Source organism: Myripristis murdjan, chromosome 11 (genome assembly GCF_902150065.1).
Source record: "Myripristis murdjan chromosome 11, fMyrMur1.1, whole genome shotgun sequence".
Lineage (NCBI taxonomy): Eukaryota > Metazoa > Chordata > Actinopteri > Holocentriformes > Holocentridae > Myripristis > Myripristis murdjan.
The window spans coordinates 18,606,784-18,634,766 of record NC_043990.1 but is presented as its reverse complement, the minus strand read 5'-3'; the positions used below and the strand labels follow the sequence as shown (position 1 = coordinate 18,634,766).

The window sequence follows — 27,983 nt, the reverse complement described above, 5'->3', positions numbered from 1 at the left end:
TGAAATTTTGAAAGTTTTTTTTGTTCAGTTTTGTTTCAAAATAAAGATCACACAATTGTTTAGAGACAATCTACAACAGGAGTTACAAAAAATAGTTGCCCAGGCAATAAGCATACACAGGTTCTGTTAACTATACACATATGGTTACAGGTGTGCTCGTAGTAAATATACACAAGGCTGCTCCAAATGTACACCGCACCGTGGCGGGCTGCCTCTCTCACCCAAAAGGACATGGACAGTATGATACAGCACTTACAGCACTAGAGAAATGCCAAAAACACAAGAATCTCCTCTGTACAATCCACGGGTTTTACCCCTCTGAAAATAGTCATGGGTAACTAGAGGGTGGTGGAGGGGGATTCAGGGGTAAACATTATTTCTCCCAGCCAGCCAGCCCCCCATACACATGACACATTTCATGAGTGGGGAAAGCATTCCTATAAAAAGATCTTTTAAAAAAAAAAAAAAAAAAAAAGGGAAAAAAAAAATGAAGCCTTCAACGTAAACCAGAAAACACCAAGTCTAACAGAATGTGTCCTATTGGGAGTCAGTGGGAGATTGACGTCTCTTAATTTAAGCAGTGACAAGATAAAGATAAAACCAAGCGTGGCAGATCTTTGTACAAGTACTACGCTGTATAGAAAGGGCTTTTCAAAACAAAAATTTGATATTACAATTTACAATATACAACAACTCATATGTCACAACCAAGGAGGTGAGAATATACACTGAAATGCACAGGTTTTTTTTCTAAGATTTTTTTTTTCCAGAGTGAGATTTTTTTTTAATCCTTTTCTTCTCATACCAAAAAGGGTGGTAAAGCACTTTTACATTACAAGGGTTTACAAATGTACAATTATACAGTCAGAAGTATGTGGTCACTACTAGGATACATTATAGATACAGATTCAACATCAAAAACCAGAAAAACTACAAAGTTTTATATATATATTTATATATATATGCAAAGGTCTACACCAAGTATACACGTTATATTTATAGAAGCAAGACCAGAAAACGAATCTCCCATGCTAAATGATCTGTCTGCTGGTTAGCCAATGGCGTGTGTTTGTCTATGATTCTGTGACTTCAGACAAATTAAATATTCGCTCCATCTCATAGTGGTAAATAGCTAGGATGGGGGGAGGGCGGGGCGCTGGGACTGTATATGTGTGTGTGTGCAGCAGTAGCAAAAAGTGAAATGATTTCTAGTTTATCTGAAACAACGAAGAAGAAACTGAGAAAAAAAACAAAAAAAAGAAGGGAGAGAGCAGAGCAATGAGTGGAACAAGTCTCATCTCTCTCTTCTCCCTGCCCTCCTACCCTTCTCCCTCCTCCAGCTCAGCGGGCCTGGGCTCAGGCGGGGGAGGGGCGACAAATACTAAACTAAGGCTGCCCGTAGCAACAGGCTCCTCCAAGGGGGAGGTCGTGGGAATGGGGGTACAAAGGGGGTACTCGATGCCTGCAGCAGGCAGGGTTCAGGGAATGGACACCTTCCGAGACCGGACAGGGACAGGAGGGCAGGGCTAGTAGACTTGATCGCATTTTGGGAGGGTAAGGTATGGGGCGACAGGTTGGGGAATATGGGTAAGTCAACATGATGGCAGGGTGGAGGGGTCGGGGTGCAAGTTTACATGATGCCGTTAGGGGGCCCACAGAGAGGGCCCAGGTCAACACCGTTCTTCATGTAGTACTTCTCCAGCTTGGCCAGGATGTGTTTGCCGTACGTGTACTTCCTCAGGGTGGAAATGTGAGGCCGGATCTGTGCAGACAAACAAACATAAATGTACACCTCTTACTTCCTGTCCAGACGACATCCCGGGGTTCTGATTCAGCAGAGAAACTATTAACACATGCACCCGTCAGCGACTCTTTTCCATCCATCCCCTCTACTCACCTTGTGCATGACGATCTTGCGCTGGGTGGGCTCAGCCACGTCGATCATCTTCTGTACCACGTAGTTGGCATACTGGTCCTTCATCATGGTGTATAAGGCACTGTGGGGGCCCTCAGTCAGGCTGCACACCTCGTCTATCAGCACCGCCCGCTCTGCCCGTGACGCATGGGTCACACACTTCTCCACCACGTTACTAAACAGATGGAGGGAGGTGAAAAACAAACAAAAGCTTAGTTCAAGCCTGCTGATGTTTGTTTTCAAGGGAGAAATGAAATAGAAATAAAAAATAAAGAACTATTTTTTTTTCTTACAGTTATGCCAGCAAAGGAGACAAGAAAAAACAAAACAATGCACTGTGTATTGGTTTTTACCTGGCAAACTTGTGCTGGCTGAGGCCCAGTACATTTCCTCTAATCTCAGCCACTATCTTACTCTTATCCTCAGCTCGGCCATGCTCCAAAACGTGCTGGATCACATAGTTTCCGTACTGGTCCTAAAAAACACAAGCAGACACATTAACTGAGACATCTGAGGGTGTCAACACATGACGTGCAGAGCAAACATAAAAATCTGGTGTAGCTTTGTCTAAACTAACTCAAGGTTTTAGCAACCTGTCAAACACAACTGGTAGAAGTAAAAAGAAAGCAGCTGGTGCTAATTTGAAATCGTGTTTCTATGTGTGTGCGTGTGTGCATGCGTGCAGGGGTATATGGGCAAATTTGTGTTACCTGCACCAGTTGCTCTGTGTGTTGATGGAGTTCCTCTAGTATAGGCAGCGTCTGCTCTGGAAGGCAGTGTTCAAGAATGCGCTGGATGACTCGGCAGCCGTAGGGATGGGTGGAGAGGGCAAAGACCTGCAATACACACACACACCATTACACATCTCCACACGCGCTGCACAACAAGTCATCCTGTAGCTGAGTAAGTTGAGTAGAGCTCTAATATTGTCAGGTTTAGAGGTCTGACTCCCACTGGGGCCACAGGTGCTGAAAGTGGATTCACTCATAATGCTGTAAGTCTCTCTGGATTAAAGCATCCACCAGATGGTGAACATTGGGTTCAAACAGGTTCAAATACACACTGATCTCTGAACTGTTATGAATTATGAATACAAAACACTTATTTCACAGCCAAATCAGCGTTCTACTTCGACATACCCAGTTCACTCCTGCAGGGCAGGTGCGAGCAAATTCCTGACATGCTTTCAGCTTCGCAAACTTATCTGAGCTGCTGATGGAAAAGCTGCTGTACTGCAGCCTGCTAGTGTGTGAAAGGCGAAACGCTCACACGAGCAACGATAATTTACTGTCACAGGACCCTTGGTGAGTTTCAAAACTGAAACCTCTCATTTGTACCTCAACAAAAGGCACATGCATGAACACACACAGTCTGTCTCTAACACTTTATGCTAATGTGACATTTAGCCAGTGGATAGAAGATGGCTGCTGCTACTGGGCTGAGGTTTCTGTTGCCATGGCAACTCACCCTGTCCCTGAAAAGTGACATCGATGGAGGTGTCTGTTTGGGGCCGAGCATTATGTGTGTCTTGCTACTTTTGCTGTGGCAATATCCTCACTGCCTCTAGCCAATGATTGTGTATGTGTGCACACAAGTTAAATGTGTATGGATGACAGCCAAGCCTTGTAAGGCTCCAGTGATTGAGTGGGGAAATATTTTGTGTGCACACAAAGGGGACCTACCTGTCCCTTGAAGGCGTCTATGATGAAGTGCAGGGCATGCGGTTGGACACACTCAATGCACTTCTGCACCACGTGGTTCCCATTCTGATCCTTCACACACTTCAACACATGGCCATCCAACTCCCGCACCATCTCACTCTGCAGTGAGGGAGGGAGGAGACAGAGGGCGAGACAGAGAAGGTAAGAGTGCAGAGCAAGAGAGAGCAATGGTGAGGACTGTGTAGGAAGAGATGTAATTGTGTGTGAGAAATCAAATAATGCCTGGAAACATTTTCCAACTTAGACCCATTTTTCAAGGTAGCTCAAAGCTCAATAAACAACTCTGCCTTTCAAATACCCCAGAGCAATCTGTTGAGGTCCTCTAAGGAGAGACAGATTTCTCTCACTCTCCGTCTCATTCATATACACACACACAAGTTGCTACCTATTCCAAAACCACTGAATATGAACAAAATTACTTCCAGGAGATACTCATCTGAATTTATCCTAACACCTGCAGTTCAAAATTTGCATATAAACTATGGTATCATTAGCTCCATTCATCGTTGATGATAGGATGCCTGCAGGGAAGCTGCTGCTATATGAGGTGAGTCTCACATCAAAACCATAATGCAGATGTAACTTGCTATCTCTGACGTACACGCTGCTCTATTGATGCGGTGTGATTTAAAAAACAGAAATCAGTGATCCATGAGCAAAGTGCCCCTCATATACACAAGAGTGCTGTGAGCGCATGGGTAGCATTAAAACTTAAGATCTTAGATACACCACGACATTGAGACATTTGTTCTTACTGAAAAACAAAATCACAGAAGAATTATAATTACAAAGGTGTAACTAAGGCCATTTCGTTAAAGGGTGCAAAGGACAATGTGAACAACTTCAACAGCTGAAACAAATATGGTCTCCTCTCTTGGTCAGACACACAGAGTGCTGTGGGAGCATGGTGTACTTACAATGACCTGCTGTTCAGAGGGGATGAACTCCAGAGCTTTCTGAATGACCCTGCAGCCGTACATCTGCAGGGCCAGAGACAACACATGGCCTCGGATCCTCTCCGCCAGAGCCAGCTTCTGGTCTAGGCTACCAAACTGCAAACACACACACAAAAATTCTTCCTTCGTATCATACATTACAGTCACATCACACACACTGCAGAAATATTTGCCCTATTCTGATCTTGCTTTGTTTTGATACATTCATTTTATTCAAATACTTGGCCTTCTTTGATTAGAGTTAATACTTTTATTTAAACTGATGAGTGATCAACTGATTTAATTAAACTGCCCCATTCGACACCTGTTGCACTACTGGCTGGCCCAAAATGGTCTTCCCTCTCTCCGTTATCCTTCCCTTCACCCCCCCCACCTGTCTTGGTTTTTTGGGAGGATTTTTTCTTGCATGCTATGAGGGTTTAGATCGGGGGGTTGTTTTGTTTTCTATAAACTGTGGGCCTGTAAAGCTCACTGAGACTGTAACCGAAGGCTCTAAATAAAATTGATTTTCTACCAAAAGACAGGCCAGCAAAAGTCAAACAAATGGCGCATAAGCAATTTTAAGTACCAATCAACCTAGATAAGGATCAACCAAAGTAAGTTAAACTGCCTGCTGGCCATTCGTTCCACTTTTGATACAAATATTCTCTCTCTCACACACACACACACACACACACACACACACACACACACACACACCTCAAAGAACTTCTGGATGACATAGTTGCCAAAGACGTCCACCATGAGCTGGTAGGCTGCCTGCAGGATCTCACTGAAGACCAACTGGCGCTCTGCTGAACTGGCTCGCTCCAGCTTCAACTGGATAAACCTGCAGAAATGAAGACAGGGGAAACTATTATCAGACAACTCTTTTCAATTACAGATGAACATACGCCTTGCCTTTTTTTCCTGTTTAGTTATTTCTTTTATGTACGCGCTGTATAAGAGTGAGAGATGAGTGGGTGATAAAGTGTACAAACATCCTGCCTGCCCAGAATCTACTTAGTATATAGAGGGGACTTGTGAATTCTCAATAAACCTACAGACAAGGATGAATCAAGTTACACAGCCATAGAGTGACATACAAAGAGTGAGAAAGAAAACCGCTGCTGGATCTTTAATACGGTTAACCTGAGGGAACAGCTTGAGAAAAGAAGAACAAAAATCAAATATGGAGAAAACGCAAAGAGGGAGCTGAGGGAACCGAGCAGCCTACCAGGTGAAGTGATGGAAGCCAGGCGAAGGCAGAGATAAAAAGGAGTGAGTGATGATGAAGAGACTGGGGAAGGAAAATGTCTGGAATGTGCAGAGTGGATGTCATGGTGTATTAATAGAGCGTTTCAGTGGGAAAAGTCTAGCTGGAAGGCAGGACTGGTCCAGCCCAGGCAGACCCAAAAACCAGGACCCTGTGACAGGACAGTCTCTAGGGCCCCTGCCCCAAGAATAGCAAATCTCTGAATTGTATGGGCGAGGTGGTGACATATCAGATACAGTGTGTTCTGTTATGAATTAAAAAAACAACTAATAACTGTACATAAGGATATAGCTGAGAAGATCATAGGCCAACACCTAATAACCACTGAGCAACTCAACATCCCACTGCAATTCACCGTCTACCTCGCTCAACAATGCAGCTCACTTCCTTTCTCTGTCTTCTCATACTGTTGGCTCACTACGTCCTTTTTCTTACCTCATTCACTGTGTAGCTCCCTCACTTTTATATCCTTTTGTGGCCGTGTTGGCTCCAATTGTGGGTGAAAAATATCTTGATATAAAAAGAACTGTAAGAGTGATTTAAATGTTATGTTTTAATCTCAGTAGTTTGACTTTGTCAGTGTTTAATATCAGAGTTCCAAGGGCGAAATCACTTAAACTATTTTAATCTGCTAACTTAGCTATTCCGTTGGCTGCTACTAAATGGGAGGGAGAGGGACTGCCCGTTTGGTTTGCACCAGAAAAATGAGTTGTGTGGGTCTGTGGAAGTTGTAGACATTGACATCCGTACCCTGTTGTTTCTATTGTAACTTTTGGAAGAAAATCTCTATTTATTTGGGCTGCAAATGTAACCTTGGCCAGGGCTGTTTTGCAGGGTTGCCTTATGTTCCCCACTGACAGCCGACCCACATATTTCCAGGGTCAACTGTCTAGTGTGAAAAAGGATATAAGAGGGCATAAACGTCAGGGCAGGGGTTGGCCTGGCACTGATGGACAGTCAGTGTACTGATGCGTGGCTCGTGTAGTCTCTTGTCTTTGTTACATTAGGTGGAGTAACCTTTCTTTGTGTGTACCTGCTGCCATGCTGGTCCTGGCTGAACTCCATGATGTGGCCGGCGATGTCTCTGAGCTGCAGGTTGGGGTAGCGGTTGTTCCTGAAGTCCTCCAGCAGGCGGCTGCGGCCTGATGGCATCACGTCCGACATGCCATAGCGTAGCCTTGAGGAGGGAAACAGCTGGCTGCTGGGAGAAAAGAGGGAGGACCCCGAGCTGGCAGCGCTGCGGTATTTTGCCTCTGCTCCAGGAGCTGCAGAGATGAAACGGCCACTGCCATTGGTCAGGCCCCCTGAGGGTTGGGTGAGGGGAGATAGAAGGGAGGTGGACATATTGTTAGACTGATATCTGATGCAATCTAATGCAGAGCAATCAACCTCTGCAGGATGAGAGCAAACAAAAAATAAACTTGTATACATCATTTTTTTTTTTTTTAATTAGGGAAACAAGTAGTTTGGTGAGATTTAGTTTGCCATTGCACATACCAGAGGTTTACAGACTTTTTGTTTGGTGAGATGTGTATGTGAGCTCTGAATTCTCTATAATACATCCGATAATGCTGAATACCAAAAAGGACTGCAGTGATTAGTCATTTGGATAAACATGAGTGTCTACTGTGAACAAATTACTAATGCTGTTCATTTTCAAGTGCGGCGCATGAAAAATACATCAATTATGTCATGCCAAAACAAAGCATTAGGTGGCAGCACTGCTTGAATATCAGCAGCAGGAGAGTTAAGTTCAACTCCAAATTCTGCATTAATGCATTTACTTTGTTGCAGCCCTTAGACCAAATACAAACGATCTTGTCACGCAACAGTAAACCGATCAAATATCTGTTTTCCCAAAATGTTGTTGCATAATTTGAAACAGAGATTCATTTTAGCAGTGTAAGGTGAGGCTTCCTTGCAAGCCATCTGGCTCTTTCAGACAAAGGCAACTGGTTGATTAAATCACAACACTGGTGTTTCTTTTCATGTTTGAGCCATTTGTCTCTGTTGCCCCTCTCCTTTACATTACTTTTGGTGGTTTCTGCACACAATCCACATAGCTAAGAATATGAGCTTTCCTTGTTTTCCTTGTTTCCGAAGATGCTATTTATGCCATTCAGTTTTTGTACAGTGCAAAAAAAAAAAAAAAAAAAAAAAAAAAAAAAAAAATACAAAGACATGAGCACTGCCTGAGCAAGAGTGTGTTGCTGTAAACATGAAGCTTTCATTTTTTCCTCCTTAAGTTTGTTTTGTAATTATGTCAGTGTACACAAATTGAATGTTTTTCAAATCAGTGTAAACATTACATCACACTTACTGTCAATCACCTAACATGCTAAAACATGTTGCCTAATAAACTTCATTGTCAGATCTTGACAACTTGTTTGGGTATCTTAGCAGTCAACTTCAACCTTTAAATCATAAATTGTGTGTTTTAAAAATGTTGGAAATGAGCCCTGTAATTACATAAAAATCTCACAACAGAGCATGCACTACAAAACTGGGGAAATGTAAACTGAATGTTGACAGAAGTCATGGGCTACAAATCTAATTGGGTGCATTTACATTAATACTCCATTTATGATGCAAAGAAATACTAGCCCACAGCCAGAATAGGAAACCTGAAAATATATATTCTGGGATATATGATTCTTAAACAGTATATTCTGGCATGAAAACACCATACCCTGTTTAGTGGTGTGAGGTGAAGTGAAGAGCATTAAAAAACTATAAAATGTTAGGTTTTCTCCATGCATAGAGGTGTGGAAAACAGGTAACTGAACATTCCACATGAATGCCATAACCTAACTAAGAACACAGTAATGAAATGTAATGTAGAACATGTATATGCACCCAGTGACACCAATTTTCTCCTTGAACAACCCAGTTAGTGTTGAACCAGTTTAGCTGGCTTGCCAGGCAGGCATTAAGGAACACAATCACTTTCATGGCAGGAGAGCTAAACCAGTATCTGCACTGAATGTTAAAATGTCTTAAAACCCATTCCGATGGTAGTTGAAAAAACAATAAGGCCTTTCAATTGTCATCAATAACAAATCCAGCTTTTGTGCAACAGAGAATAGAGCTGCCAAGCAGGCAGGTCTATAATGGGCGGCAAGGATTCCAGAAGTAAAAATCCCATTCATTTTCACAATTGCAACGTTACCCGATGGGCATACTGAGAATTTGGATGGGCATGAAACTCTCGGTTGAATCATGAGTACAAATAGCAACTACATAGAAATATTTATATCACCAAGCTTCAAATTGTGCTGCTGCCGTTTCAGCTCTATAGCTTTGAGACGGCTTTTTACACACATTATTTGATCACTGCAGCAGACGGGTGTGGAGTTCTGCTCTATACCAGTCTGCTGGTGTAGCGTCTAGAAATACAATGTAGGGCTGTACCTGACTCACAATTTCCAGAGCAGACTCAGAGAGGGCCCTTCAGTAAGACGAACTGACTTGTCAGAAAGACTCCTGTGATTCTATAGGATCACTTACACTCCCTTCACATACGAAAACTGATACTGCTGTTTAAAAACGTAATCGTCTCTGCCCTCATGTTTCCATGCGTCCTTTACGTTGCCATGGATGATAAGCAACAAATCCATAAGAGGGCAGCACAAAGATAAAAGTTTCTGACTACAAAAAGCATTGTGGTGGTAGAGGTCGTAATAATAGACCAGTAACAAAGAGGCAAAAGCGAAGGCAGCGTTACAGACGGGAGTTTTCTGTGAGGTCACTGAATACTTCGCGACAGGAGGACGGAGAATATTTTTCTCTGATATTACCAATGGGAGAGATTGACATTTTAATGTCATGTTCACAGACAAGTGTCTCTTGAACTACTGGCTACACTGCCCCCGCGATTTGCGGTGGTGCTACTCCGTTTCATCCGTAAGCTTCCTGAAAACATGCGGAAATACCGATGAAATGACCAGAGTGTGGACAGAAGGTCCTGCCTGTGTCCGTACTTGACATTAAGCATAAAATCAGCCTTTTGTGGACTTTTGTGGCGTGTAATGTTGCAGATGTAGTTTAAGTCAAAACTGGACATGAATACAGCATAGAAACACACACACTTACCAAGATTGAGGTTGGACGAGGAGCTGTGATTGGACAGGGAGGGCGGGGGAGTGAGGGAGTGGGAGGGGCCCTGGTTGGGGAGGGGCATGCCCACGGGGCCAGGGGAAGGGCTGAAGCCCAAGGTGCCGTTGTAGAAGCCTCCATGGCCAATCGGGGTAAGGCTGGAGGGTGTGCGTTTGTACAGCTCGTTGTTGCCTGTCAGCGAGTCCCGCCTGGAGCCACTGCCACCACTGGAGTTAGCCACTAGAGGGACATCAAAATACAAACTAAGTAATGCAGTTTGGCAGGGCTGATGATAAACCTTGGTTTAGATTGGGCTTGTTTCATCCCAAACAAACAGCTAGATGTTCCATTTTAAAATGTTAACATCAACAAAAGGTTGATAAGTGATGTTAAGAAACACCACAAGCCAAAGAACTTAACACGGGGTGAGCTGACAACTTTGAAAGACCGTCCAGACACACAGATATCAGTGACTGATACCAGACTGGAATTCCTGTCTAATCTGATCAAACTGATCACCTCTCAACACAACACAAACACAGCAAGGAAAGATGCACTCTCACCTGCAGTGCCAAAGCCTCCCAGCGTGGCCCCCAGTGTGGCTCCAAGGGAGGAAGAGGCTTGCTGGCTAAAGCCTAAGGAGGCGGAGCCTGGTCCCGGCTGGGCGGAGCCCTGTGAGAAAAGGGAGGAACTCTGGGAGGAGGAGCTGAGGGAGGAGGAGCCATAGAAAGAGCTGCCTCCCAATGCGCCGCCAGGGCCACCCTGTTGCTGAGGCTGCTGGGACGTCATGGCACGGAACGGACCGTTGGCCCCGCCCCCCAGACCGCCATTGGCACCGCCTGCTGATGCTGCTGCCGCTGCAACTGGAACAGAGGAGGTGGGGGAGGGCAGAGGGAAGACTAAATTATAAAACCCACCCAAGTGCAGTTTCTGAATTTCAGTTTTAAGATCTCATGTCTTTGGGACTGCATTTCAGAAAAAAACAGCGAAATGGTGATGTTGTTTCAGTCGAGAGAGACCAAGAAACCTCAGGGAGTCATGTAACTGTTGACACTCAGACTATTCTGGGCAAGTTCAAACACAAGTGTCATAAAATAAGTGTCACGGCTGTATTCACATTTGACTTGAAGATGCCATTAGAGATCCCTCTAACTGTGCAACACATTCACTGTGAGGAAAACAGGGAGTGGTTACATCAGGTGGGAATGGGGAATGTGAATAATTTCACTGTTGAATGAGATTACATTGTGTGACTGACTAAACAGGTCCCAAAAACAGATGCAACTGAAGGCCGTGTTTGTTTGTTAAAGCATGACTAATATTTTTTTCCCAAGTAATCTTAATCTGTGCAAATAAACCAACGCAAACCTGCTTGTGCTGCAGAAGGAGATATGATGACAGAGGCAGGGGCCATGAGGCGGACAGGGCCACTCCTAGCCCCAGTGTTGACTACCAAGGCCCCTGTCTGGTCATAGTAGGCTGCTGGGGCCAGGACTGGGTAGCCTGGGAACAGAATGGAGACACAGCAATAATCAAAGTGTGGCCTTCACTAGTTTCAGTGTGCAGTCTATGTCATATAGATGTTTTTGCTCATGTGAGGTTTAGTGATCATTTTAGTCAAGAGCCGAGTTATTCGCTCTAGCATCAGTTCCACAATGACTTTTACCTGTATGCTAGTAACCAGAATTTTGGATAATTGTGCTGTAAAATATGGGGATATCTCAACAATCAAAACTTAGGTACCAAGTCAATAACAAATGTTGAAAATAATCTCAATATTTAAACATACAGGCTACAGCTACATTAGAATAAGAACACAACTAAAAGAGCAAATAATCACACTGCAATATTTATTTTTACAGCTAAAGATTTCATACAGTTCCTCTAATGTCAACTAGTATTTTCTTGGGCTGTGATGTTTTCTACTCAATGGCTGCAGGCCAAGGTTGCTCTTGTTACTCAGCTCTCTGTTTTACGTATTTAAACGAACAACCTACTACAAAAAAAAGTTTCTGTTCACTTGTTAATGTTTATACAAGTTTTTGAATAAAGGTGTATGTGCTGAAAGGGATTTCTGTTTTTGTTGTGTTATCAAATTGGGTGTCAAGAATCAGGTATGGAATTTCACCAGTATTGATATCAACTACTAATTCTGGTATCAGGACATCCCTTGTAACAGAAAATGTTGGGCTATAGATTGTGTGCAGTCAGTTTTGTGTGTGTGTGTGTGTGTGTGTGTGTGTGTGTGTGTGTGTGTGTGTGTGTGTGTATGTGTGTGTGTGTGTGTGTGTGTGTAATACTCACCAGGCACGCCGGCTGCCAGACCCTGCCCAAAGGCAAGGGCTGAGTTGACTGCTGCAGCTGCAACCAGCTGATCATTCTGCTGACCCTGCTGACCCTGGCTGGGGGTCAAAGGTCGCTGGCTTCCTCCAGCACGCATCACCTTTAAGAAGAAAAACAAACAAGATCATGCACATGAGCTGCCAAATGTCCTGGTGTGTTTTCCTCATTACAGATGCAAATCAATGTAGTCAGGTGCTCTAAAAATCTAATCGGATCATCTGCAGGGGAGCCTGTAGTTTTCACTCAGCAGACCAAAAGATGCCACGATGGCAGGCCTTAAAAGCGAGTGTCAGAGGATATGATATGTGACAGTTAGACACTAACAAAAGGTAACTGGATGAAACTTTGTTATTGCATTTGTTCCTGCTAGGCTGCTCTTGGAGCACAGAGACGAGCTGTAAGTAGGGCAGCAGTCAGACTGAATGCACATTTAAAGTGGAACATAGGGAGCGGCCTGAGAGAAACATCTTGAGCCAATGGGGATCAACATGCCAGGATTTTTGTCCAATAGCAGCAGACTGACCTGCTGCTGGTTCTGCTGGCCCTGGCCTGCTGCCTGCTGATTGGCTGAGCTGTTGGCTGCAGCGGCCTGCTGCTGGAAGAGGTTGGCAGGGTAGACACCCCAGGGAGTCACACCGTAGTATTGGGGAGGCATCACTGCTGGACCTACATACACACAAACACACAATATGAGATGAGATGGGACAAGACTGAGTGCATGAGTGTGTGTATCCCCTTAATTTAGACACAACTAGAAATGATAACTACACTGTTCCAAGTGTCTCTTAGCAGGGTCTCAGTGCAGCTGTGTGTTTGTGCGTTTTTAAATGCGTCTCACCGAGGGTAGCTGCGGCTGCCAGTCCGGCGGCGTACGGGTCTGTCCCTGGTGGGGCGGCACTGATGATGTAAGGATTGGGCACAAATGCTGGGGCTAGACCTGGCAAACACAAGGAGTTAAAGGTGAACCAGACTGCATGGTCAGCACAATAAATAGTGTACTCATACAACCAACTGGAATGAAGCTTTTATAATCTGGAACATACAACAGATCTACTCAAGTCCACACTGTAGTAAGCTGACAATTACAGTTTGAAGCTCTGCATAATAATCGAAAAAACGCTCCAAACATCTATTGTTCCTGTCTTTACAGTTTTGTGAAATTAAAGCAGACAAAAAAAAACACATTTTTTTTTTTACAACTATGTGAACTTGTATAGTTTATATCATATATAAACTAAAAAGGTCACCAAATAGTACAATTTTATCAACAATTCTTGGTGATGAAGGAATTCCTTTGTTCGAAAACAGGGAACACAGACCATTTTGAAGACTAGAGAGCTCAGCATGTGGAAAAGTAATTGTTGAGTCACTGATGTTGATCGAACCACAGATATAGTGATTTTGTGCAATGGGACAGCAAAAACGATTACTGCACCCTTTAAGATCACAGCACAGGGATCAAGTTGCAGAGGAAAATGTTGACACAGGATTTACCCAAGATCTTTTAAGGTATCCCAACACACACACAAAAAACCCACAGCAATTGTCACAAATTCTAGTAAGTAACAGAGAGAAATAAACGCAGGCACAGACTTGACTGGAATTGAAGGGCTTGATGGCACTCCTCTCTGCAAGGTCATTTAAATTTTAATCACAGATGATTATCCAAATGTTGGCATGTTATCAGTCAACTGTCCCAGTCAATTAGTTTCACTGACAGTGTCTCTATGCTGCAGTACATTAACAACCAAGTGGAATGTTTGCAGTCAAAGTTTTATTGCATCTTAGATAAAAATCAAGCCATTAAATTACACAGTTCAGTTGTAGCACATGTGCACTGACTAACAGATATTACCACAGTCAATTAAAGCTACAACAGTCCTCTCCAATAAGCTACTGTATATTTTACTATGAACCACCTGTCTCAAAAAACTAAAATGCTTGGATATTCAAGCAGATGAAGAAAATGTCTCAAGTCTCTCGTGGAGTCCACAGTTTAATTTATTTTGTTTTTAGACATGGGTAGCTCCAATAACTCCTATACTTCAGTGTTTTCTGTACACATTATCAGCACTACCTGTGTTGATTAATGTACAGAAACTGATCTAAAACATTCTACAGCGCTGTTCCTGATACACGCATGATGTCACTTCTGTGGTTTGTAAATGCACAGACTGGTAGGTAGCAGCACTGCTCTCAATCAGAAAAAGAGAGACTCCCATTCTGAAACTGTGCCTGTATCAAACATATCCAATCGTCAAAAACTCTCTCACTGCCCACTTTTTGGACTCCACCAGAATTACAGCTCTCACCAGTCCTCTGGACTCCTCCTAGTCAAGCTCAATATCAGCAAAACCAATGAGCTTGTAATGGAGTCACAGTGAAGCTGAGCTTCGACCTTTTGGATACAAAAGGTCATCACTTTATCATTTATCATGTTAGACATTTGTGTGAAACTTATCATAATTAGTGTGTGAATTGAATTATTGTCAAAAACTTGTTTTGTGAGGTCAGAGTGACCCTGACCTTTTTGACCAACAAATTCAAATCAGTTTATGCTTGAGTCCAAGTGGACGTTTGTGCCAAATTTGAAGTAATGATGATGGGGTTAAAGAGTTGTGCTGAACTCCTGAAGCATTTCTAAGTTCTGGTCTTTTGAGAATTGAGTTGCATTTATTATTCTTCACCACATAACAAGGTGGGGCTCCCTCCCCTTTGTAACTGCACGGTCTGCCTTTAAGGACAAATGAGTAATCCCACTGAAATTACACCCAGCCCACCCTAGAACAACCACCAGCACCTGCAGGAAAACACTGCCATTACTGTTTCAGACTGACAGCCTCTAGCACACCAACTCAGCTTTCTAGTTTAAAAATGTGTTATTAAGTAATACTAAACAGCAATTTGCCATTTCAAATTTTCAACAATTTGGGACTCAGGACAAGTTTTAAATTACGAGCAAACTATTCAATACGCCATCATTAAATGTCAAGGTCTGCACTGATGCACTTGTGAGCCACTTTATGATTGATATGACATTTGGGACTCTCCCCTAACGTAGCGAGGACATAAAACAATTCATTTTATTCATTTGCCAGAGCTTCCTTTCCTGAACATGAATACTTTGTCAATCACTTTTGATGAGCAAGTTGGGAAAACTGCATTTCTAGTAGCAGCTGGACATAAAAGGATCCAACGTGTCATGTTTGCTGTTTGCACTTCATCCTAAAACAACATGTCCTATAACAGAAAATGATTTCCAGGATTTATCTGTTTATAGTGCTCCGATCCATAGTGATAAGCAGGCTGGTGCTTTTCAGAAAACATCCCGGGCTGAGGTGTTGGGATCAAAAACTTCCGAGGAGGATAATCAAGCTGCCTCTAATCCATTTGGCCAAGTGCCTTTTTAACTTCCTCTTACTGTACTGGATAAAACTCTGAGTTGCTTTAACAGCCCTCTTGTTTATAAATATCTCTTCAACTGAAACATGCAAGAAACAAGCAAACAACAGCACAAACACACACACACACACACTAGTATAATTGCAAGCTACTTTTTCTGACCCCAGTATAGGCAAATCCATATTCTATCTAATCTATGTCATTTATAAGATACCTAGAAACACTTGGATTTTTCAAATCAAATTCAAATCAAATCAAATTTTATTTATATAGCACCTTTCATACATAAAACAAATGCAACACAAAGTGCTTTACATTAAAATACATACAACCCTAATCCCCCACCCCCTCATACTCACCCACACACGCACACACACACACACAAGTACAACATATTTCACACATGCATACACTCCAGGCATACACCCCACCACACCCCAGCCCACCCCAACACAACCCAAAGATAGAATAAAATATGGCTGAGCACTGAGGGACCAGATGAGGAAACATCATTCATTCTTTGGGAGCCATCCACACCGGGAGGCGTCCCAGCCCCCGACTACAGGGGGCACCACCACAGAGACCACCCCGACCCAGACAGATTTTTGGTGTCTTTGACTTCTACCTGCACAGTCCAATACACAGTTTAGGTAGATTATATTTTAGATGCAAATAAATCGTGAGGAAAAAGGCGATCTCTTCTGTGTTTTGATCTCTTGCCTGGGATGTATTTTCACCAGTGACAAATTGCTAAGAATAATAGCCCTCTAAAACAGCATGGGGTAATAAAAACTGGGGAGCACAAACCACATCTGACTAGAACGGCACTTAGCCAAGTTTCCCCGAGGTGTATTTCACAATGTTGTGTGCGTTGACAAAGGGGTGCCATCACTGCTTGAATGAAGTGATTATGTTGATCATCAAAAAACAAACAAACAAAAAAAACAGGAAATGATAATCTCTCTTTAAATACCTGTCCAAAATCTGAAACACACACCCCTAGGTATGACACTAAGTACTTCTCATCTGTTTTATGAGTGAGTATGAGTTGCCTCAGACTGTGTCGTATTTCTTTGATTTTCTTCCCTTACTAGTGGCTTAATTTAGGCCAATAAAGTGAAACTATCCGATCCAGTCCAAATTAGGGTGCCCCACATCAATTTAGATTATCAGGGTGACAAATCAAGTTTGTAATAAGGCTCAAAGACTGCCAATAGTGAGAAAATGAATATGATCATCAGTGACTCATGCTCTGAAATTGGCCTGACGGTATATGGATGGCTGATCCAGGTCAATCACTCAGACACACAAACACACGCTCTTCCTCCGTCTTACCAATGTGAGGCTGCTGTGCTGCTGCCAGAGCGTACTGCTGCTGCTGGGCTGCTGTCAGCTGCTGCACTGCCAGGGCACTGTTCCTCTGAAACAGCTAAACATAACACAGCAATACACGAATCAATGACATTTCAACACCACTCCAGCTGAGCCTCCAAGAGAGCGCCTGACAACTGTTTGAGTTCTGAGCTCTCCCTGTCGCAAACACACACACACACACACGCACACACACCTGCTGCTGGTTGGTGTAGTCAAACAGCCCCACAGTGGGTGCAGAGTCCATGGGCATCTGGGAGTTGTAGTCAAACTGAAGTGGCTCCATCACAGACTCCATGGGGTCCATGGTGACACCGCCCTGCTCCACACCAGAGAAATCCTCAGGGGGCTTGGGGCCTCCACCACCTCCCAGGGGTGTCAGACCCTCTGCCCCAACACCCCCGGGACCCCCAAGCAGGTCTCCCTCGGGGACTGGGGCCGGCATGTTGCCAGGGGGACGACTGCAGGGGTGAGAGACGGAGCAGTTTATGGGTGAGGGCTGAAGCAGAACAAGATGAACATTTCTCTAGATTGCTGTGGTGTGTGTGTGTTAAGGCTGAAACAATTAGTTGATTAGACATGGAGGCTCCTGATGGGAGAATAAAAGAGCTGTTGTAAGGATTTTATAAACAAAGTTTGACTGAAACTGAAGCTATTGTTCTCTAGTTCTTAAATTTTAAAACCATTCTCAACTTCTATAAAATAATTAATTATTTATTGCGTGAAAATCCCAAAACACCTGCTGATTACAGCTTCTTTAAATCACTAAGGTGGCATAATGAGCTTTTTTTATTTTATTTTCTACATTTTACAGACTCAACAGTGATAATAACCACTAGTTGTAGCCCTCGAGTGTGCGTCTATCTCCAAGAGACCTACCCAAATTCTTTGACATCCACATCAAGGCCATTCTGCACGGGCAGCCCATTGGGGTTGATGACATCACTGATGACGTCAGTTTCACCCTCTGTCAACTCTTTCAGTTTCTCTCCCTCAAACGCTGCCTTTGGCTTCTCCCTCTTCTCCTCCTCCACCTCTCCATCCCTCTGACCCTGTAAAGCAAGCAAGAAAGAGATAAAGTGAGAAAGAAGGAATATCAGCAAAATCCAAACAGCAACCTAGTGGCATCCAGAAATAAAAATCTGCTGATCAACTATTTGGCAGTGACAAACGACGGATACACAAGGGTACAGTCAAATGACTGGGGAGGACAGGCTGACATGGACAAGGCGAGGCAGAATGATAGAAAGGATGTGCAGTCAAGTTTATGGAAAAAGTGATGGGTGCTGATGTAGCTCCAATGAAAGTCAAGACCTTGATCATCATGATTAAGAAACCGGAGATGCTATTAAGACGGACAAAATGAGAGTAATTAAAGAAATGTGAAAGCTGTGATGGATTGATGGATAGATAGCAGAGACAGTTAAGACTTACGTAGGGCCCTTTGCGGAGGCAGGAGTCCAGTTTGTCCGCTGGCGAGGAGGAGAGGACATACTCCACCATGCTAACTCCTAGCCCACCACTTTCTGATCGCGGTGACATCACTGAACCCACCCCAACTTCCCCACCACTGTGGAAACCCTGTCCTGGCCGACGGGACACCATGATTGGCTGAGATACAGAGTGATCTGTTGTGAGAAAAACAAGAGGCCATTAAATAACATCCACAAACAGTAAATGTACTCCAAAACCTACTATTACACATGCATGACCAAGGTGATATTGTTGAAGTTTTCCTCAAAGTTCTGTTAAACTTGTTGATATGATGTACAGAGCAGTTCCTGCACAACTTGCTGTCGTATTGTTAGACTTTTCAATACAACACCATCACACATTAACTAAGCAGGTCTGAATGTTCCCAAATCAAATTGTGCTCACACTCTGATCCCCACGACTGACCAACTTAGATATGTGCCCTAAAAAGACAAATCTATCTGTAAAATATGAAGTAGGACCATCATTAGCACTGTGGCCACATGCAGATCACGTGCAAACAGCTTTATCATGGCATGACTGTCTTGCAGACTCCTGCAAAGAACATCCTAGACATATGCTGTCTGATTTCAAAATAAAACTACCAGGAGAACTTCACCTGCCAATGGGCTCTCACTCAAGTTCTCGGCAGCAATCCACCAACAAACATTCAAGTAAGGTGTCAGATTGCTTGGGGAATTTCTTTACCCACCATGTCTGTAATAGTGTTATCTGTGTTGTTTTGATATGTTGCATCACACCTTACACCAGGAAACTCACAATCATACAAACAGCTTAAGGGAGAGGGATAAAAAAGTGTGACAGTCTGGCTGATTTTAGTTTGCTGTCATCATTGGCCTTTGAGTCTTACAGGAATCTAAATATAAATTCCAGTAGCAGAGAGTGACTGTCATAGCGGTGCTTCAAACTGCTTGTGAAGAACGCCACATTCACCAAACTGCAGCTGCACTTCCCTCATGAAACCTCGCAGCAGCCGTATCACTTATGTAAAACAGACTTGCAGGTACCTGAGGCCCCCCATGCGCTGTCCCTCCACTGGTCCAGAAAGATCCCCTTTGGTCCATCCTTCCCAGAGTCATCGGTCTCCCAGAACTTCTTCCCTGTTAGCAGCTGCTACAGAGACACAAGGGAGGGAAGGGACAGAGGTAAAACACACGATGGGGGAGAAAAACAAACACAAAAAAGATGGTTAGACTGATAGTGATCACATCAGAGAGGGTATGTAAAATAAACCTTAAAACAACAGTAGGCATTACCCTGGCCACATGAGGAGGTCCTCAATCGCAATATAAATGAACAATGACAATGGGGTAATAGAGCACATGATCATCTTTATTTTATTTTGGGAACAGCTCTGGTGCGCACGGCTGTGGTGCTTTTGCACTACAGTTCCCAGCAATCACTTCAGTGTCACTGGGACTTTGACCTCACAGACCGACAGAGCCTGTCGTATGCCCAATCAAGCAGGGCTGTTTTACCAGGACTAGTGAACCAATTACAAAAAATGCAACAAAGAATTGAAACCAGTACATAAGTGCAACCGTGTCTACAGAAATGTAATATCTATGCTATGAATACGTTATTTCTTAAAAGAATTGTTTATTTATATAATATCACTATTACAGGCTAGAGATAAACCCTGATGAGTTGAATTGTCAGTCACAGACTTCCAAGAGTCATGCTTTTTGTTTGTTTGATTTTAGGTAGCTACTGGGCACTGCAATATGACAACAACACAAGACACATGCTCTTAACCCATTAATGACCAACAACTATATTTAGTATGTTAAGGAAAAGCACAATAGATTTTGTCTGTTAGAGGTGGAAACACAAAATTTGCTGTGTAAACTGTCCAGACATGTGGCTATACATGACAAAATCAAAATGTCTGATGTCACATTTGTGTGTTAATTGGTGGACAAAGTTGATTAAAACACTAAAATGAGTTCATTCATTTGACATGCTAAATATCAGATTTACAGTGGATGAAAGCCCAAATCATTCCAACTGAAGTTGTTTTGAATACAATGGTACCAAGCATTTGACATAACTCCTTGCAGTTTTTCAGATAGTCATTTCTGTATTGTACTATTTTTAGTCATTAGTCACACGGGGTTATTCATAATAATCATGTTTTACAAAAACATTTTCGCAAAACAGGTTCCTATGATCATATAGTCAAAACTGTATGCACTCAATGACCAGATAGCCTCAAGTAAAAATTCATCATAAAAAAGACCTTCTGATGTGCTGCAAGGGCGACTATGAGTTTCCACGCATTGCTATGGGGTTTATTTTTATGGCTGTATTCTGATTAACTGATGATCTATGTTCCTTTTTGAGGTGTCCCAACCACCACCAACACAGACACACACACACAGACACACACACACACACACACAGGCTGTATGCACTTAAGGCAACAACCACATTCATAGTACTTTTGGGGCAGGGGCCTTCCGCTGACCAATTACTAAGTTTGTTATTCCTTTTATTTTCTGTTGCAGTTACTGTACCCAGTTTCTCCTATTCTATTTAAATAGAATAAAAGAATGAAAAAAACAAAACAAAACAAATAAAACTCTTATTTCCAGGAACTTTAAAAAACATTTTTGTACCTGCCGGAAATTTTCCTGAGGAGCAACTACTTGTAGACGTTAACATCAAATGTATCAGTGCGAAAGCTTTCAAGAGCTGCGTCGAGTGTGAATTGCTACCGTGTTGCATCACCTGGCGATAGAGTCACTAATGAGACATTTACTTGTATAAAAATGTCACCAATATAACTCTAAAATTAATTGCTGTTACCTGCATTTAGTGCAACTTCTGTTTTCTGAATACTGATGGGAATTTTGGTCACTGTGGTCAGCTATGAAGCGAAACAGTGTGTGAGTCTAACATGATAAATCTAGAAACCACCCCAACAAGACTGGAAATCTTCAAAGTTTCAGTTACCGTCATTTCATTGCAACCAATTGTCCATTATTCCAGGAACCATTAAGTGACAGGCCACACAAAAACTGTATTTTGATCGCATTGCTATTGGACTATCAAGAAGTATAACACGGTCAGTTTCACATTAAGACCAGTGTAATCCAGCTACAATGCACACACAAGCAATGTAAAGAAAGAAGAAAGGAAAGCAGCAAAATGTGACACAGACTGATTTAAATAAAGCCGCAAGAGACACACTGAAGTCATTTTCAGGTCAGGTCAAGTGCTGATGCACAACAACTTGATCTTATCAAATCCAGTCTTCAGACTTGCCTCCCAAAAACTACTGAAACACCTACAGCCACATTGCTCGCTACACCACATCAATACTTTGCTTTATCACCATGGTAAGAAAAAAATCCTTACTGTCACACACTACTACATACTAATACTCAACATTACCCACAGTATACTCATCTTCAGTATACAATCAGCAATCAGTATGACAGAAACTAAACATACTAGACAACTACTAGTTTATTTTTGGTTTCATTAACTTCTCATTGGGCCCTTTCACAATGCACTAAATTGTGGGAGAGCAGTGTGCAATTAATTTCACACTCAAAATACTGAGCCAGGTGAGGATGTTTGTTGACATTTTTGAGTAAACAGCATTTTCATACTTTCAGTGTGAACACACTACATACTCAAAACTTGGTTCGAATGAGCATGTAGTGTGCTTCTGGGACACAGATACTGTATTTTAGACCAGACAGGACCCCAACCATCACCCTGACGTCTCACCTCTCCCATGGCACGCCCCTCTAAAGCCAAGGCCTGGAAGTCATGGTTGAGCTCATCCATGGACCGCACCTGCAGACACAGAGCCCAGGGAGACAGCAAAGCACGTCATTTACTCACAAAAACAATAAATAAGCAACTGTAAAATGAGTATGACCAAATGTTTAAATAAAGGGTTTTGTTTTTTTTATTCGTACTTTGCATTCGTTTTTTTAAGCAACTGAAATTGCAATCGAACTGCTTTTAAAAAGTGGGAACTGAGACTATAGTTTCCAATAAGACATGTTTGCTGTCATGTCGCTTCCCAGGCTTGTAGGTGCCAGCAAGAAAACAGCATCACTGCACCAACAAATCTGATTATATTTTGACATCTGTAGCATGATGAGGTGAAACAAGATTGATCTTTGTGTGAATAGGTCTTGAGTGTAAATTTCACAAAAAGTAATAAATATGGCATGATATACCAGCTGAACTGACTCTAAGGGGAGAAAAAACACACCTGGCTGTCATGGATGTTGTCTCCAGTAGGCCAGCGGTGTTTGCCGGGCTGCTCGCCATGCTGCCGCTGGAAGAAGTAGTCTACCATGGCATCATCCTGGGAACGTCCTGCACCCGCCACACCCTTGGAAAGAGACACACACACAGACAATGCTGGTAACGCTCCTGGGCAAAATGTGTCTGGGCTACACCTGGAGACAGGCACGATTCTTTTTTTGAGCGAGTCCAGAGCACATCTGCAGCGTGTGCCTTCCTGACAGTTTATTCTGATCAACATTTTGTCAGTAACTTCAGAGAGCTGCAGCAGTGCATACCTCTCGGGGAGCGCTGCTCTCAAATACAATTCAACAACGTCAACAGAAAGTTAAACAGTCAAACCCACATGCACCCAAAATGTTTTTTTCAATAATAACACTCACTGTAAAGAGACCAGCCTACATCTGAACTCTTTCAAACTCTCCCTGACCTGAAACATGAGTATACTGCAGATTTAGATATAACACTAGTGTGAGCTGGTTAGCAACTAGAAAATTCTACTAAATGCACTGATGCTGTCTTCAAGTTACATCTGATGTGCTGTACACACAAACTGCTGGCTGGGAAAACAAACATTTATTAACCTAGAAGTGAATGAAAGTGGGACATGTGGGAATTGTTCATAGGCACTATATCTGCCACCTGGTGTCAGAAATTGGGGAAGTGTGTCAGCAAAAGCGGTAACCATAGCGGGAAATCCACTGATGCCAGTACTCCAAGGTAATAAAAGTCAAAGTATCAATTATATTCACAGTAGTACAAGCTCAGCTCTATTTAGGAAAACTAAGAATTGGCGTCTGCAGTTCAGTTATGCTCCGTTTTAAACTCCTAAATACAAATATTTTGGGTGTGGGTGTTCCAACAAATTAAACACATGAATGCTCTCAGGTTATTAAAACAAAATGTTGTCACCTTTCTCTGCAAAAGCATTAAAAAAGGATCAAAAGGAATGTTATACTGGAAATGTTAAGTGATAACTGTTCAATCACAACTATTTAAAGACACTGTAACTGTGGTGAGAGTGGTGATGCATTTTAAAGGGCATGTTTTAATCACTTTTTAGATTTGACTGCTGGACTCACTGGATTGCACTGAAGAGCCATGACCCCTTCCCACAGGTATACAGTCGTGATAGTTTAGTGACTGAAAATAACCTGGATTCTCTGTTATTTTGCACAAGTGAGAGGTTGGTCTCAAACACTTTGACAAAAAGCCCATTCCTAATCCTATTCTGACTTGAACCTTTTTCCTGACAGACTATCTGACAGAAAGCACTTGAGGTAAACTTTGCCCAGTATCTTTTATTTCCACTGGCAGTTCATACATACACCACAACACACACACACATCTCTGTCTATGAATACATGATTCAAGTCAGGGTATCAAGGTGATGAGGGTTACCTGCTGGCTGGGGGGTGGGACCTGAGGGGTCTGCCCGGTTGGAGGGGCGTGTCCTCCGCTGCTCAGCACCACGGGCATGCTGGGAGATGTAGTTCTGAGGTGGGGGCTGAACGAATCCTGCCAGAGCACTGCTTTCCTCTTCAACACACACACACTGCTCATTCCACCACAGCCTGTCCAGAGAAAAGTGCATGTGTCACAAGCAAGCAAACGGCAAAATGGGTCAATAGGTTAAAAAATAAAAGGAGATTAACCTAAAATTACAAAAAAAGATAAATTCTGCTCTACATTCTACAGGTTTCATACATTCAAATATCTGAGGAGTCCTTCTGACTCAGATTATGCCAGATGAGAGTTAAGGGTAATGTGAATAGATCACTGTATCATTTAGCTGACACTTTCTTATTCCAAATTGTTTATTTTCAGATTCAGAGTAAGCCGTCTCATTGTTCTGTAAATCCCTAAATACTTATGCCCTAAAAGAAAGAGAAATTTAAGCACCTTGTAATCTCATGTAATTAAATGGAGCCAATATCTCCCAGCCACTGTAGATTAGGGATGTGCCGACCACATGTGATATCTTCAGACCACACTAGAGGTGCAAAAATATCTCGACAAACGTTGACGTGGTGTGGACTGGTTCTCTAAACTAGTGCACAGAGGCAAAGACAGCAACAATGTTCCCTCTATGTGCCAGTGGTGCCCTGTTTTGTGCCACGGAGAAGTGTGGAAGTTTTCATTCCAACTAAACACTACAGCAGATAACTTCACTAATTAGATCGTCTTTCTCTGGTTCAAAAAGGGCTAATTAGTGAAATTACCCGTTATGTTTGGTTGGAATGGAGAGCTGCATCCACCACCATGGCACAGAACTGGGCAACCCTGATTCTGAGGGAACACTGCAAGCTAATACTGAAAGGATCTAGGTAGTAATATGCTCAGTTTGGGAAAACAAATTCTTTAGAGTTCAGGCTTACGTAAAGAGAACTAGACCTGAATATAAATCAAACTAGAAGCTAAATCAGTCTGACTTTTCTTAGGTGGGCTTCTGAACCCAGAACGCGGGAGAAAAGCATGCAGATTGGAGTGCATAAAGGGCAGCAATAACATTAGTTATGGGTCTCTCACAGATGTGGGGTGAAATGGCACCCTGCCATTAAAGCTATTTAACTGCTGATAATCAGGACAGGAAGGATGGGCTCAACAGTGACAGAAGCAAGCCATAGGATACCCTTACAATCAAGAAGAAGACAGGTGATACACGCATAAACAACTAACCTGCCCATTTGCAGTACGCATAACATACTGTAAACTTTGCTCTTCCTCTGTATTTGTGCTGTAATCTGACCCTCTGGTGTCACTAGCTCTAATCCTAACCACATGAAACATACCATATTCCAAATTCTATTTCCCCACGAATAAATCCATGACAAGATTTACATACAACCCCCAAAATATTCTGACAACTAGTCCATTGTTTTGCAAACACTACACAAGCTGATTTCACTTATAAATCACTCTTTTCTGGTTCGACAAGTGCTAACCAGGGAAATCAGACACTGTAGTTCTGTGTTATAGCCCATGGTACCTCAGTGTATTTGAGCTAATTGTTCATCTCACCATCAGGACAAACCGTACATATTGTTCCAATGGGAACAGTTTAAAAAGTACAGCAGTCTTTAGTTTATCCTTCAATGAATAAAGATATTCTGGTGGTCATCATCTTAATTGGGGGAAAAAGGATGGTGGGCTACATTTTTATTTTGCGTGCAGTGACACATAAAAAGGATTAGGGAAATGTGGCTGGACAAATCTGTGTTGTGGTGCTGGTCAATATTGGTCACAATGACCTCAGCGGTTTCAACATGACAGAGAGTTGTAATTTGTGTTCTACATCCTCTCGTCATCCAGCAAGTTATAATCTGTTGTAAAAAATTACCAGTTGCACATTAGTGTCCCTCAAGGCAACGGGGAAATTACAAGGAGTCTTTTTTTTTTTTTTTTTTTTTTACAATGAGCCATATACAGCAATTACCTCCCAGAGTCAGTCAGTCTCACACTATCCATCATGAAAAACATCCAGCTTTCTCTCAGTCTGCTCAAACACCAGTGTGCAACAGACACAGAGGCACACACCCCCTTCACAACGACAAAAAACATGCCCGGCTACACTGTCACTGCCCCTAAAAGGAAGACAAATAACCCTGCAAACTTTCCCTTTCACAATATGCAGCACTGGTTTAAAAAAAAAAAAAAAAAAAAAAAAAAAATCAACACGCTTTTTCTTTCTTCTACCATTGTGCAATCAGTCAATGATTTCTTTGCCACAGCTCGAAGTCAGGTACAGAAACACCCGGAAATCCACTACACCTTGGCCATTCCCCAACGCAAAGCGCACTCGGCTTGTTATGTTACAAGTTTGGCACCCGGAAATAGGCACCGTTGTCCATATCTATCTAACTGGGTTAATCATTATTCAATACCGGGGATCAATCCACCGCATACCGGGCACAGACAGGGGTGTGACAATACAAACAGGCAGCTAGCAGCTAGCAGAGTATCGCTGGGTTTCTCCAGCCGCAGCACAACACTAGCAACAGTCCTTTGTCTTGACACGTCTAAACGAAAAATGAATAAAAACCGAGCGGCTGTGGCGGTAAACCGGGTTTTTATGGCGTTAACGTTTCCTCGCGAAAGCTCCCGAGCTGTTATGGAGGGTTCATTGCCCCAATGTCTAGCAACAATACACGGCCTCCTGACACAAGCTGAACCCGGTCGAGCAGGGGCCAAACACGGGCTCGACACCAGCGATAAGTTTTTTTTACAAGCCGAATGGATCCCATAACGCGATAAAAAATTACACCGGAGGACTCGAACCTGTGTCTGCCGGGCCCACGGTCCTACAGGTCCCCCGTGACGCGGATGCTAACAAAGGCCCGAGCTGTCTGGAGCGGAAGACCCGACACAACGGGAGGAAGGAGGCAGGAGAAGGGAGGCTGCCTCAAAACAGCCTCGAAAATTACCCCGCTAGCCTCGCGTCGAGCGTCCCTTCTGACAATATCAGCATCGATGGATGCGTGAACGCGAGTACGGCACACCGACACCGCGGCAAGGCTGCTACTCACCGGCGGAGAGGGTGGATGGTCGCGGATTTCAGCCCCAGTTTCTTTCCGATTCCCAGGCTTTCACTCCGACAACATGGCGGCTCGACAGGAGCAGGCGAGAGCGCTGCATGATGGGAAGGAATGAGGGCGAGCGTGCGGTTCATTGCGCCAACTGGGAGGGGAGGGTAGCACCGGTCTCTTTGTTATGTGTGTGTGTGAGTGTGTGTATGCATGGGGGTGGGGTGGGGGGGTATTTATATTGCATTCTGATTTGACCTCATTCACATTATTTATCAGTGGAAAAAAAAATTTAATCAACAAAAACAACTAGTATTTCTACCATAGCCACATACTTCACGCTACATCCACTTGTACAAAGGAAGCAGGGTGGCGGGCTCTTTAATAAACCCCTGCCTCTTATGAAATTGATTGTAATAATCTTTAAGTAAAATTTGGAAATACAAACATCACAAAAATCTAGGCTACACATTGAGATATGATATGATGATATTATAGGCCTAGTGAAAATTAAAAAAAAAAAAAAAATAGAGCAGTGATAGTATAAATTTATATTTAAAATAAATAAATAAATAAATAAACACGATGAGATCATTGTAAACTCATCAGTGAGCAGCGGGGACACGGTGTGAGTCCCTG

At 42.9% G+C, this 27,983-nt stretch overlaps 1 protein-coding gene across 2 annotated transcripts; it reads right to left on the bottom strand.

The window, feature by feature from the left end:
* pum1 (pumilio RNA-binding family member 1) lies at positions 1–27,491 on the bottom strand. 2 transcript variants are annotated; one of them, XM_030064562.1, is made up of 23 exons: positions 27,348–27,491; positions 24,223–24,395; positions 22,787–22,909; positions 22,291–22,359; positions 19,560–19,665; positions 18,493–18,686; positions 17,938–18,110; positions 17,255–17,519; positions 17,023–17,116; positions 13,124–13,222; positions 12,809–12,951; positions 12,247–12,385; positions 11,311–11,445; positions 10,506–10,805; positions 9,940–10,182; positions 6,881–7,151; positions 5,292–5,421; positions 4,554–4,688; positions 3,598–3,735; positions 2,626–2,751; positions 2,269–2,390; positions 1,898–2,090; positions 1–1,762 (listed from the first exon to the last, which is right to left on the bottom strand). In XM_030064562.1, the coding sequence occupies exons 2-23, from the start codon at positions 24,382–24,384 to the stop codon at positions 1,631–1,633; spliced, it is 3,492 nt and encodes a 1,163-aa protein (XP_029920422.1). In that variant the 5' UTR covers positions 24,385–24,395; positions 27,348–27,491; the 3' UTR covers positions 1–1,630. The 2 variants fall into 2 exon arrangements, with proteins under 2 accessions (XP_029920422.1, XP_029920423.1); XM_030064563.1 differs by having other exon boundaries at positions 19,560–19,662.
* Between the last annotated feature and the right edge of the window lie 492 nt (positions 27,492–27,983).